Source organism: Austrofundulus limnaeus, unplaced genomic scaffold, assembly GCF_001266775.1.
Source record: "Austrofundulus limnaeus strain Quisiro unplaced genomic scaffold, Austrofundulus_limnaeus-1.0 Scaffold70, whole genome shotgun sequence".
NCBI lineage: Eukaryota > Metazoa > Chordata > Actinopteri > Cyprinodontiformes > Rivulidae > Austrofundulus > Austrofundulus limnaeus.
Window position 1 is genome coordinate 1,617,903 of NW_013952472.1, and position 12,816 is coordinate 1,630,718.

The 12,816-nt window shown below is 38.6% G+C and overlaps 1 protein-coding gene across 1 annotated transcript in view; it reads right to left on the reverse strand.

Annotated features, from left to right (window-relative positions):
• The window catches only part of nup210 (nucleoporin 210), a gene marked incomplete in the record, with an annotated part of 37,470 nt that extends 25,203 nt beyond the window's left edge, over positions 1 to 12,267 (reverse strand). The window contains 13 exon segments of the mRNA XM_014010573.1: positions 59 to 257; positions 507 to 662; positions 1,583 to 1,720; positions 1,854 to 1,994; positions 2,174 to 2,280; positions 2,376 to 2,444; positions 3,707 to 3,865; positions 4,071 to 4,203; positions 7,633 to 7,783; positions 7,933 to 8,029; positions 8,565 to 8,696; positions 10,372 to 10,511; positions 11,669 to 12,267. Coding sequence (XP_013866027.1) covers positions 59 to 257; positions 507 to 662; positions 1,583 to 1,720; positions 1,854 to 1,994; positions 2,174 to 2,280; positions 2,376 to 2,444; positions 3,707 to 3,865; positions 4,071 to 4,203; positions 7,633 to 7,783; positions 7,933 to 8,029; positions 8,565 to 8,696; positions 10,372 to 10,511; positions 11,669 to 11,814 — 1,768 coding nt within the window.
• Between the last annotated feature and the right edge of the window lie 549 nt (positions 12,268 to 12,816).

Consider the following 12,816-nt stretch of genomic DNA (forward strand, 5'->3'; position numbering starts at 1 on the left):
TATATATATAATTCATTGCATCACTGTTTGATCAAACTGGATCACCAGGACTACTTACCATCTAGTAATTCAAAGACCCCGTGGTTCTCCTGTTCAACCAGCAGATCAAAGTGGGAGCAGTCACTTAACATGACCCGCTCTCTCTCCAGCTCCTCCAGCGGGCCAAAAATCCTGAGGGGCAGGTCCAGAACCAGACCTAACCTGGCTTCTACTGGGCAAGGAGCAAAGTCCATGGCTACAGGCTCAACAACATACACCTTAGAGCAGGGGGAAGAAAAAGGAACAAAATGTGTTATAAAACTTGAAAGTCAGGCAAAATGACAATTATTTGTAATTATTTTTAAGACCCTAAACTTTACGACCTGTAACTGGAGGCATGTGTTAAGTTCAGTCCAACCATCCGTCAACATAACAACTCTTCATCATTTAAAACTGTGAAATAAGGTGGAGGACGTGCTCTCTAACTGTCTCTATAAATTCACTTTTAGTTCTTCACATCAGCTCACCTTCATTTGACCAAAGTGGAGAGGGTTACGCAGATCGTGAGCATAAATTGTGGTGACGCCAATGTCGCTGACTGTGGTCATAACTCCTTTCACGGTCACTGTGGCCACAGCTGTATTGGATGAAGACCAGCTGAAATTGCCACTCCCGCCTGTCGCCTGCAATTTGTGACAGGGAAATTTTGTCAATGTTAAATAAAACAATAAACCTAATGTAAACTTAATTTATTGTACTGACGTTCAAAGTAAAGCTTGCAAAACAATCATAAATCCTATTTTTATTTTGCAGAAAAGAGCTATAAAAATTATTACTAAAAAACATTACAGCCATCCATCGAATATATGGTTTTATGAATTGAAATTTTTGAAATTCTATGATTTGATTGATTATAATATTTTGCTCTTTATGTATAAGGCTCACAAAAATATATTACCTTCAAACATTCAAGTAAATTTTGTTAAAAGAGAGAACTATTATTATCTTAAGGGGATCAAAGTGTTTGTGAAGCCTTGGTTTCGTACGAGTATGAAGGAGAGATGTACTTTAATCCAGGGAATAGGATTGTGGAACGGTCTGGAAGATGAGGTTAAAAATGTCAGATCTATGTACATATTCAAAAGAATGATAAACGTTAATATCCTGAAGAAATATGGAGGAGCATAATGTGAATCCATGCAAATTTTTGTTTGAGTTGATGTTTTAATTTAGGTTTTTGGTTCGAGTTGTTTTGATTTTTATTTTATTTATTTATTTATTTGACATTTACCTTTATTTCAACATATTCTGTGGGTAAAATAGGGGAAGATATTATAAGATTTATTCTTCTTCTGCTACCTTTCATTTTATTTTGATTGTACGTGTTTGTTTTCTGTTGTGTGTATAATTGTTTTAAATTAAATGAATACATTTCTAAATAAAAATAAACATATAAATATAAATTAAACCTGGCACTACACAGACAAAAATCATTTATGGCAGTTTTTTGTTTTTAAAATAAACTCAGACTCTTAGCGTGAAATACCTTGTATTATCAGAATCAAACTCATTCAAGCACCACAGCTGAAAAGGAATATTTTACCTTTACTGTATACTGATAAGCCCCAACTTTCGGTTGCCATGGAAAGGTGAGAATACTGGGAGTGAGGACTATGGGGTTATAAATTTCCACATCCTGTTCATTGTGAACGGGGTTGGCCAACGCATGGACCCTTCCTCTCTGAAACAAAACAGACAGCAGGAAATGAGTCGAGCTCTCTCCAGATGAAGTGAGGGGAAAAAAAAAAGAGTGAAGAGGGTTAAACTGACGACGAGGCTTCGTTTGAACTCCAAACTGAAAAGGGTCGACTCACTTCATCCTGAACCGCTTTCAGCGTTGCGTCGATGAGAGTCAGGCCATCTCTGAGGGCCCTGACGTGATGATATGATCCATTTGGAGAGGACTGTAGGATCTCAAAATACTCCACAGGGAACACGGTGTCGATGCGGATGTTCTGTAGAATCAAAACAAGTCAGATTGTTTTAGAGCTTTGTTGCAATTTATCAGCAGCTACAAAGTCAAGGAGTGTCTATAGGACTCATCTAACTTACAATGTTTGAATTCTTTTGCTAAAGTTGTTGTTCTGACTGAAACAGTCATTCAAACTGAGTGTTTGTATTGGAATGCACTCACATCAGACAGATAAATTTTGTTGCTGGATTTATCGAACACTTCAATGAGAATATCGTACACTCTGCCCGTTTCAAGAACCCAGCTGTCTCCTGGATGGATTTTAAAACCTGCAGAAAGCAAAAGAAAGTAAAAGTAGGTCAGCTAAATCTTTAAGCATTAACATTTTTAGTGCATCATTGTGTTGAAGGAGAAAGACACAAACCTAGGTAGGCTGGTTCAACAACAAAGAGAGTGCTGTTGGGGAGGCGAGACACTCCCTGCATCAGAAGGCCTTTAAAAGATGCCGCTAAGGAAAACGGACTCAGCTACACTTAAACCAGGGGTGTCCAATCCTGGTCCTTGAGGACCACCCTCCTGCATGTTTTAGAGGTTTTGTCTGCTCAAACACACCTGATTCAGTTATTGAATTGCCTCTTCAACTTCTGCAGAAGGCTGCTAATCACCCATTCATTCAAATCAGGTGTGTTGGAGCAGGCAAACAAGTACAACATACAGGATAGAGTCCACTTGAGGACCTACCGTCCTGTCATCAGTTACGTCATCGCACCTGTGTCAACAGGGCTGTGAGTGCAGAGACAAATGGGCAGGAGGGGTTCAAAATATAATGAAAATAAAGAAAGAAATATAGTGTTTTAAAACACGTATAGAGAATAAATCCTCAAAATTTCCCCCTCCCGCTGTAGAAAAGTTGTCATGCTGTCGTGTCACAGGATAATTCCCACCCTCCCACTGTACATTGCTTTAACAACTGCAGTTTTTTCACACCCAAGTTGTCTAATAAAAAAACCTTGTTTTTTATGTATTGTTACCCACAGAGATGATAAAAAAAAAAGACGTGGACGTTCATTCAGTCATAAATACATCTTGCTAATGTCGGCTTCTGCTCTGAGAGCAGCAGAGCAGCAGCTGATAAGTTCAGCAGGCAGAAGCTCATTGTATGGCAGGCAGATGTTACATTTATTTGGCTTCACCACACTTATATTCCAGTTATCTGAAATTGTTTTATGATAGAACTATGTGCAGCTTAAGCTCCTTAAGGTCCTGTCACACTTTAACATTTTAGAAAACTTCTGCCAACTTAAGACTTGTTTTTATGTCTAAATGACTAATTTTACTTTAAGTAATGGTTTTAACATCCACTTTGTTTTGATATTGTTGAAAATTTGAGAAATCTTCTTGTTTGTTGTAGAAACCGTTTTGCAATATATACAACATACTTTTGTACTTCTGTTATGTTCATGTGCACTACAGCAAAAATGCTGGGTTTGATTGTGATTACAGTTTTCTGCAAAATAAATGCTCTAAAAATTATATTATCTTTGCTTTTTATGATAATTTTCTACCGCGATATATACCATTACTGTGAAGAGATTGAATTTATACTGTGATATGAATTTGAGGTCATACCGCCCAGTCCTATTTCTGCTCTAAACTCAGCTGCTTTAATGGATCTGAGAGACAAATCTACATAAACATTATGAATAAACAGAATTATACAACTGTAGTAACTGGTGAAGTTTGTCAGAAGGATACTCTTATGATCCAGCACCACATTAATGTGTCCCAGTTGAACAGCTGTAACTGTGGAGGTGCTGTGGTCCAAGCTGGCCACGGCAACATCTGGGTTTCCATTAGGGCCAACCACACTGTTCTGGAGGTGCAGTTCGTATTGATCACAAGGCATGGACAGCTCTGGATTCAAAAATAAATAAATCAAACAGAATTAGTAAAAAAGTGATTTAAAGTAAAGATAGCTGCTCCCACTCAGCAGTGGTATCAGTGACACAAACATCTTCACTTTTTTTTCTTCAGCTTATCGGATGTTTGAACAAGACAAAGTCAATGATGCAGGGACAGATAAAATAATGGACTTCTGAATCAAGCTAACAAGCCACACCTGTGATCGTCCCTTGTCTTATCTTCAGCACTCTGTATCTGATTGAAGTTCCTGCCAGCAAGTAGACATCATGTGCAGGGCTCAGCAGGATGTTCTCTAAGATGAGCAGTCTCACCTCGGCAGCACCCACATCCTGTGGCATGAAGCACCATGGTTACACAACAACAAAGCTTTAGTTTTCTGCCTTAACGAAGCAAAGGAAACATGTAACAGTGTTCAGAAACACACAAAACCACATCAGGAAAACTAAAATAAGTCTAATTTGCATTAGCTACTTTTGTCTTGACTATATGCAGTAGACTTTGTAAACTGCAAAACTTATGAAACTCCAGGTCAGGGTTTCCCCCAAAAAACTTTGTTAAAAATGTGCCAAAAGTTGACAGGAAATTAAAAAATATGACTGTAATTATGTTATTGTAAGATATTGACAACACCTACACATCAACTACAGTCTTACAAAAAGGCACACTCCTGAAATACTGTTCAAATACAATTAAAATAAACATCATCAGTTGTTTGAAGCTATGTTAAATCCTAATACAATAACCAGCCAGTGAATCCTAAAAGAAGCTATGTAATGCTGCTCACATTTAAAAGAAAAATAAACATAAATAAAAACATTAAAACAGGGAACCCTCAAACTGATAGTGACCAAGGCAAAGAGGTTAAAATAGAACTAGAAAGAAGACGTCTGCTGTACTGCAACGTGTTGCAATACAGCAGACGCGTGAATTCGCGTTTTCTTGGCACAGGCTGCATGTTGGTTCACTACATGCAGTCTGTCTGGGATTTTCAAAGAACTCTTTCAGAGCCTTGAACTTGGCACGTGTAATATTTTTAATATTTTCATATAGTTCAAAACATGCTTACTGTACTCGGTCTTGTAGAGCCATCTGCTAAATTTTGGGTCAACTAACCATTTTGGATTGAAATGATCAATGGACTGAAGTTATATAGCCCCTTTCTATCCAACCAGGATCCTCAAAGCACTTTTCAATTCAATTCAATTCAAAAAAATGTATTCATTTCATTTTTAAATAAAAACAAAGCAAAAATACATTAGAAATAATACACAACTTATATATCTTAGAGAAAAAAACAAAATGAAAGGCAGCAGAAGAATAACATAATCTTTTAAAGTCTGCTCATTTTGTTTCCAATTATGTTTTCACTTTGAAGTGTGATTTTCAATTAAAACAATACTAATTAGGATAAACAAATTATAAAATAATAAAAAGGGGAAAAAAAGAAAAAAACATTTAAAAAACAGGAAATTCTATCAAAGTCAACATCAATCAAAACCATAAAATGAAATCCATCAAACTAAACTATACATCCTATCAAGTCAAATATTATATTTATTCGTTTCCCTTCAATTCATATCCCTTTACAATCTGTGTCCTCACTTACCTGCCCACACTCTCTACAAGCTAACCCAGACAGATCATTCTGTGGAGACTAATCAGTGCTTAAATCACATTCATACGTTGATAGGACCAACCTATTCTCACTCACGACTTGTCAACATATTGACGCTTGGTCAGGTAGCCGTCTGAGCCCAGTTGAAAGAAAGTATTGTTATGCATGTTCGTTTACCAGGATGTGTGCTTAAATCATATGGAGAATGTACAAATGCATGGAAAAGATTTTTAAAGAGAAACCATACAGTACAAAACCAAAGATCTGCTGAAGTCTGGTTTAATCAAGTGACCAAGAGTTCAGGCTGAAAACAAAGAAGTACAATTGGTTTTAACAAAAGCTCCGAGGCATGGCTCCGCCTATTTGATTATGTCATCAGTGGGGGGGGTCCCTCTTCTCACTAGAAGCAATGCCCCTCAGACATCAAAAACCTACCCTAATGAGAAATTAAAAGCTCAGTTATGTGTTGAATTTGTTTTCAGGCGTGTAGCTATTAATATAAAAATCATCAAGTTAAGCAAAACAGTCACATTTAACAATCATTACTGTTCTATCAAGACTATACCATGTGTATGTAATTTAAATCGGTTATATAAACCTAAACCCCAATAATTTCTTCACAGTTTTGGACACGTCAGGTACCCTCCTCACGTCAGTTCTTACCCCTAATTTACACTACGTGTTCCGGCTCAGCTCCGCTCCGACCTCCGCAACAAATACGCACCCATTATAATCAATGAGAGTGTTTACACTGGCTGCGCACGGCGGCGGTGAGCGAACGGTGATCTGGCAAAATTAGAACAGATTCTATTTTTGCCGGACACCAGAGCTGCGCCAGAGTCAATTTTTAATCGCACCAAAAGGAAAAGAAACGAGCACAACATCCGTATTTTCAAAATAAGACACTTTTAGGCTGGATAATTTGTCGGAATAATGTTGAAATTGCAGCTATATTAATAAATATACAGATATATTTCTACACAAATGCTGTCGGAATGTATCGTTCTGTTTGGGAAGCAGATGGAAACATGTAGCATGAAGCATATGTGTACAAACACGATACACGTGGATTTTATTTTGAAATCAGAAGTTTCAGAAAGACGACAGCGAGTTTCAACATAGATATCAAAAACCTTTATATCAATGTTTTCAGCTGTGTTTGGAGTTCGTCTTTCACAGAATAATTATTTTTTGCTGTTATCACTGAATTTATCGCGCGATTTCCTTCCTGCACACTCTGTCGGACCGGAGCGGAGCAGACGCTGTATAAGTTGAGACACAAACGAACAGCTGCGACCTGCGCACCACAGCGCAGCGTAGTGGAGACGCATGTAGTATAAATCCGGAGTCAACAAGATGAGACGGAGGAGGACGAGCTCGTTGTCATATTTTTGAAGAGAGGGAAATGCGTGACAACTAACTGTCCCAGACCCTAAATTTAACCTTTATTAGGACCTATACAGCCTTTCCCTGACCTCAGTACCTAAAATTAACCATTAACCCTGATCCCTCATATTAACCACAGACCCCCAACACAAAGACCCCTATGTGGCACAACCTGGAAAAGCCGCGGGCGGCAATGACTGACACGAGTGGGGTACCCGACGCGTCAAAACTGGACGCAGACGGTACCTGACCAAGCGTCAATATGACAAGTGGGGAGTGAGGACATGTTGATGGGACACACATCAGAGGCAGTGGGGGTTCAGTGTCTTGCCCACTGCAACATATGACTAAAAAGTGGGAGAATCAAACTAGCAACCTTTGTATTGGAGGACGACTCCCCTAACCACTCAACTAAATCTGCTAGTTGGATGTTTACCTGCTCACAGAAGGCTGCTCTGACGATGCGCTAACATCCATGCTAGTAGGTGCTGACTCGAAATAAACAATGCTTGGCTTGGAGGGGGTCACACAAAGTCTGGCGGCCCACCAGGCCTATAACACACCAGGGCAAGCATTGTAATTTTCTTTACTTTTTTGACACAGCTTTAGTAACTTGGTTGTTATATCCACAGATTAAAACACTCAGCCTGAACAGCTTCACTGACAGACAAAACGCTATAATTATGTTGTCCCTGTCAAACTTAAAAGATTTTTATGCTACGCCGCAAAATATTCAAAACAGTAGCACTGACTTTACCTTGTACAGTGGTTCTTGTATTTTGGCCTTGAGCTTTGCGTGTCCTGTTTTCAGTCCTGACACCAGGATAATATCACCCTGTTTCCCAACTCGCTCCATTTCTGAAATGTATCCAGGAGGGGTGTATGTGGACTCAGAAAATTTGAGCACCCTGGAGAGAAAGAGACACAAGAAGATATTTGACTTTAAACTTGGTATGGCCTCTTTCATTTGACATTATGAGTTTAATTAACAACTGACTTATTTTATATATTGTTTATGGTGACATTTTGTTTAACAGATTCCAACAAGGAAGCTTACCGTAATGAATTGTAGGAGTCAGTAAATCCGTTCACATCTACATCTTTCACTAAGGTCCAGTCAAAAACCAGACCGGCAAGGGTACTGAAGGTGTTTCCTACGATATAAACAAAAAAACAAGTTTGTATTGCTATTCTTTACACCCACAAATTTAAAAACAAAGCTACCCTACGGGGACATGTGAATTGGTCAGGACTGTATAATAGCTACAGAAACCTTGGCTCCTGGCAGCCAAATGTGTTAAAATCACACCGCATTCCTGCTATTGCACAAATGTATTCTTATGCCTAAGCTAACAAAACAAACCACCTCACCCTGGAGCCATCATCAGAAAGAGTCAGGCTGTAGCTACAGCTCGTTAAACTAAACGTGGCTGTCCTAAATGGAACTTGTCACACAAAACAAACAGACACCTCAGAGTGGTGGCCTATGAGAGAAAAAGCTGCCTGGAGCCAGAGTTTTCAAAACAGCTAATAACCAAAAACAATGTTGGCTGTGTGTTATCGGAAAACCTGAATTAGTACATCTTATTTGTAAATGACGGCTGAACTTGAGGGGGTTGTTTACTTATTTATATCACCAGCAGCCTTCAATAAGAGAGCTGGCATGGGGTGATAAAGCCAGCAGCTCACCTTCAGAGTCCAGTGCGTGAATCTTAAGAGCCAGCGGAGAGTCCTCCAGATGTAGCTCTCTGGTGGTGGAGACTATCTGGATGTCGCTGATGATGTCGACAATAGCATCACAGCGCAGGACCTGTCCCGTAACTGCAAAACAGGAAAGCATAATAAAAACTTTCTCATACATATATAGAAATACCCAGGGGGGAGAGTGATGGCTTTGAGGCCTGTTTTACTCAAAGCAAAATATCCGATCAGTGAATTCAAATACTGTGGCTTTTCTGGTCTGGTAAGGGAGTTATTGCACGAGTGAAAGATCATAAAAACAAATGTACAACAGCTGAGCTGAGCCAGATCACATTTAAATCAGTGGCTGTGGTCTGAATGATCTACTGTGATTTTTTTTACTCTGTAATGTTTGTGATAAATGTGGAAAGCAATGTCTGTTTTCAAAACGCAAAGCAAATGTGACTCCTTTATTTCAACCTGTTGCACAAGCATTAGAGGTAATACAGCATTTATAAGAGAAAAAGAGGAATAATTTAAATAAAACACTGAGCAACACAACAAGATTTATGTTTCTTAAATAGACCAGTAGATATTCCCCTTTAGTTTGAGTATTAATTCATAATTTAGTGATTGACCCACAAAACCCTGAAAGAGAGCAGGTCCTGCTGGGTCCACAGTGAGGGGGAACCCCTCAAACAGGACATCAGGCAACAAATAGACTTTAAAAACAAACTGAAGTTGCCGCCAATAATTAAATAAGCACATAATTGGGTGGGAGACAATCTGCATCTTTATAATAGATAATTAATTAACACTAGGGGACATTTATGTGCAGAGATGTCCACTAAAACCAAGGTAGCCGTCGCACATCGTACCAATAAAGACACATTTCTCTGCTTAAACAACTTGTCTAATTGATGCAAACATGTATATAACCTTTGGTGCTCGAGGTTATTAAACATTCATGAAGCATTTGGTACTTAACCTTAAGGTTTCTTAAGCTACTCTGGCTCTAGGATAATAACTCAAGACAAAATAACTCTCAGCAAAGAGAAAAGCAAAAACGAAACAAGTACTTGGTGAATATATTAAAAGAATGAGACCGTTTGCAGAGTAGACAAGAAAATCAAAACGACACCAACTTTTTCTGATGCCAGGTTATTAAATCTTCTATTGTGTCCACTATTGTTCTGTCAACTTAACCAGTTTTACGTGAGAAAACCGAATCGTGCTCGATCAAACTGAAACAAAGAAGTCACCCGCAGTTTATCAAACCCCTATCACTCCAAAATTTATGAGAGCTGATACTTTTCTGTCTTAAATTTTTTATTTTTTGAGTTTAATGATTCATGATTCCCACTAATTCTTTGCAATAAGCTTGAAGGCGTTTTTCATTTTGGTTTCATCATTCACTGTCGCTCCAATTACCTGCAATAAACTTTAATGCCGATTTTCGTGCGATTCATTAATCCAACTTCTACCATTTTATGCTGCATGGTTTAAGAACATGTTCATAAATTTGTTCATGAGAAATTGTGGAATCTGTGCTGCTAATAAGTGAAATCTACAGTCACTTATTGAAAGAATTCCCCCTTTTGATTAATTTGAGATGGAAATACACATCAATCTTCCCCTGATAGGAAATGAAGTCCCCTGTAATTTACCACAGTCCATAATCACCCATTTTATATAAACATTTCCTGCATACTTCTTCATTTCTTTCACACACTGAAAAAGCAGCTGATACATATTTCAAAACACCAGAAGTGACGAACTTCTAACTTGATGATTAACAGGCCACAGATGTATTTACCAACATCTTCAGCTAAGATAATGCTGGTCAGTCTGGAGGGCTGGGTGGACAGGGCCTGCAGGACAGCACTGCGAGAGCAGCCTCTGGCGCCATCCTCATCCACAGGCTGGATGCTCGCTACTTCAGGTCTGGTGGACGTCCTGGGACACAAGAAGAAATTACAGATCATAAATGTGGGGAACTGACACTCTTGCTGTAACAGTGTCAAGTTACTTGGTTTTTATGATAGATATAGACAAAATATTTAACCCAGCATCGGTCATCGCCACTATCGATGAATGTTTCATAAGTATTTTCGAGCTAATAATAAATCTGTTATTTGAGAGTATATATTATGCGTAGAAACTAACTACATGAGAAGAAGTCTCAGCTAACTGCTGAATCATTTATTAAGGGTAGTGAGTACAGGTGGGACCTAAAATAATCTAATATTTTGAATATCTCATGGCTTGCTCAGTTCATCTCTGTGGGTAAGAGCAGATAAGAACAATCCAATTCAAAATGAGTTGAAAGACTAAACAAATGAAAGCAACCATTTTAAATACATAAAATTACAAATCAAAATCGTGTTAAAAATAACACTGTCAAAAGTTACTAAACAAGATTTTTTACAGAAACTTCAAATTGCACTTTCTATTATTAGTATCCGACATTTAATCATATCCAGTATTTTCTCCGCCAGAATTCACAAAAATACATCAGGCAAACAGAAATAAAGGAGTCACATTTATCAAATTCAATAACAGTGTGGGTTTGTTTTCCTCAAATCACCGCTGACCCCTATCCACAATGCTGTTTGAGCAGAAAACTTTTTAATGGTTTACTATTGGTTTTATAAGCAACAATGCTTTTCTGCATATTATTTTTGGCTGCATGTTCTTCTAAGGGTTGTTAAATGTTCATATATTTAAGTAATACTATTATTATTCAAAAAAATTCTGTAATAAAAGACATAAATGTTGTATAATTGTTTATGATCGTTGATGAAAAATATTTTTAAGTTTCTAAACTTGAACAGCAGGACGGATGCAATAAAATACATTTTAATAAAAGCTAAACAAGTACATCCATTTTCACAACAAACACCTCTGTTTAATTTAGGACACTGAAATACATGATTTCTGAGTTAAAACAGAGAACAAGTGAGATAATACACCATTTTACTAATCATGAACTAAATGTTCATAGATCTGTTTCTGTTCAGTGTTTAATTACTAATCAAATGAAATGTGAGCACATACATGGAGACCCCTGACTCCTGGACTGAGGGTCCACAGACCTCCTCACGTCTACTCACCATCTGTAGCAGCCTTCCGTGGTCTCCAGAGTGAAGTTAATTCTTGTAGTTCTGGCGAGCGGGAGCAACACTTTGGGAATATTTAGTTTAGACGAGCCATCCACCTCGATGGCGGTCAGTAACAACAACACAAACAGTTTGAGCATCGTTTCCGGTTCAAGAGGCTGCCCAAGCAGGTTTTTTTAGCAATGGAACCGACGGTCAAATGAACGGACAAGTCTCTTTCAGTAGCTGAACTTTCTTTGTCACATTAGGTTTACGCTTTGTCCAGCTGTGGAACCGTAGCAGCGAAGCAGACGTCCCTGAGAGTTTGCATAGCCTGAAGCTAATATGTTCAAGTCAAACACGCCGCCGTCCTGTTCACTTTCAGTTTGACATCACAGAGAGCCGCGGCCACATGAGGGTATTAGAAAACAGTTACAAACTCCTCTTACTCTGCTCCTGCGCTGTTTCCATCAATGATAAGTGGCCGAAGCACAAGTGACTACTTTCCTGAAAGCACTACTGCGCGTCTGCACGACCGGTGAGCAAACAATAGCATAAAATACGCGTGTTTCGTACAATACCCGCCATTAGCAATCATTTGACTTCCAGTGAGCATGCTGGGGAGGAAACGTCACGGTCAGGGGGCGGGGCTAAAAGCTTGTTCTTAAAGGTACAGGGTCATAATTTTCGAATTGAATTGAATTGAGTTTAATTGAACTGAACTGAAGGTGTCATTGTGGCTCAGTTGGTAGAGCTGTTGTCTCTCAGCATGAAAGTTGCTGGAACAAATCCTAGCTGGGAACTTTTCTGGATAGAGTTTGCATGTTCTCTCCATGCATTCATGGGTTTTCTCTGGGTACTCTGGCTTCCTCCCACAGACCAAAACACATGCGTGTTAAGGTAAATGGCAACTCTATATTGTCCTTAGGTGTGAGCAAGAGTGCGGTTCTCTGTCTCGTTTGTCTCTAAGTGAGCCTGTGATGGACTTGTACCCCACCCTTCATACACAGTGACTGCTGGACATGGGCACCAATAAAGGAAGAAGCAGGCAAAGATAATGGACGGATGAACTGAATCGAATGCCTCAACAATACAATTTAGATTAAGATGGACTAAGCAGGTGAATTTATCACTGAATTAAAGCTTTTTAAGTAATAAAATAC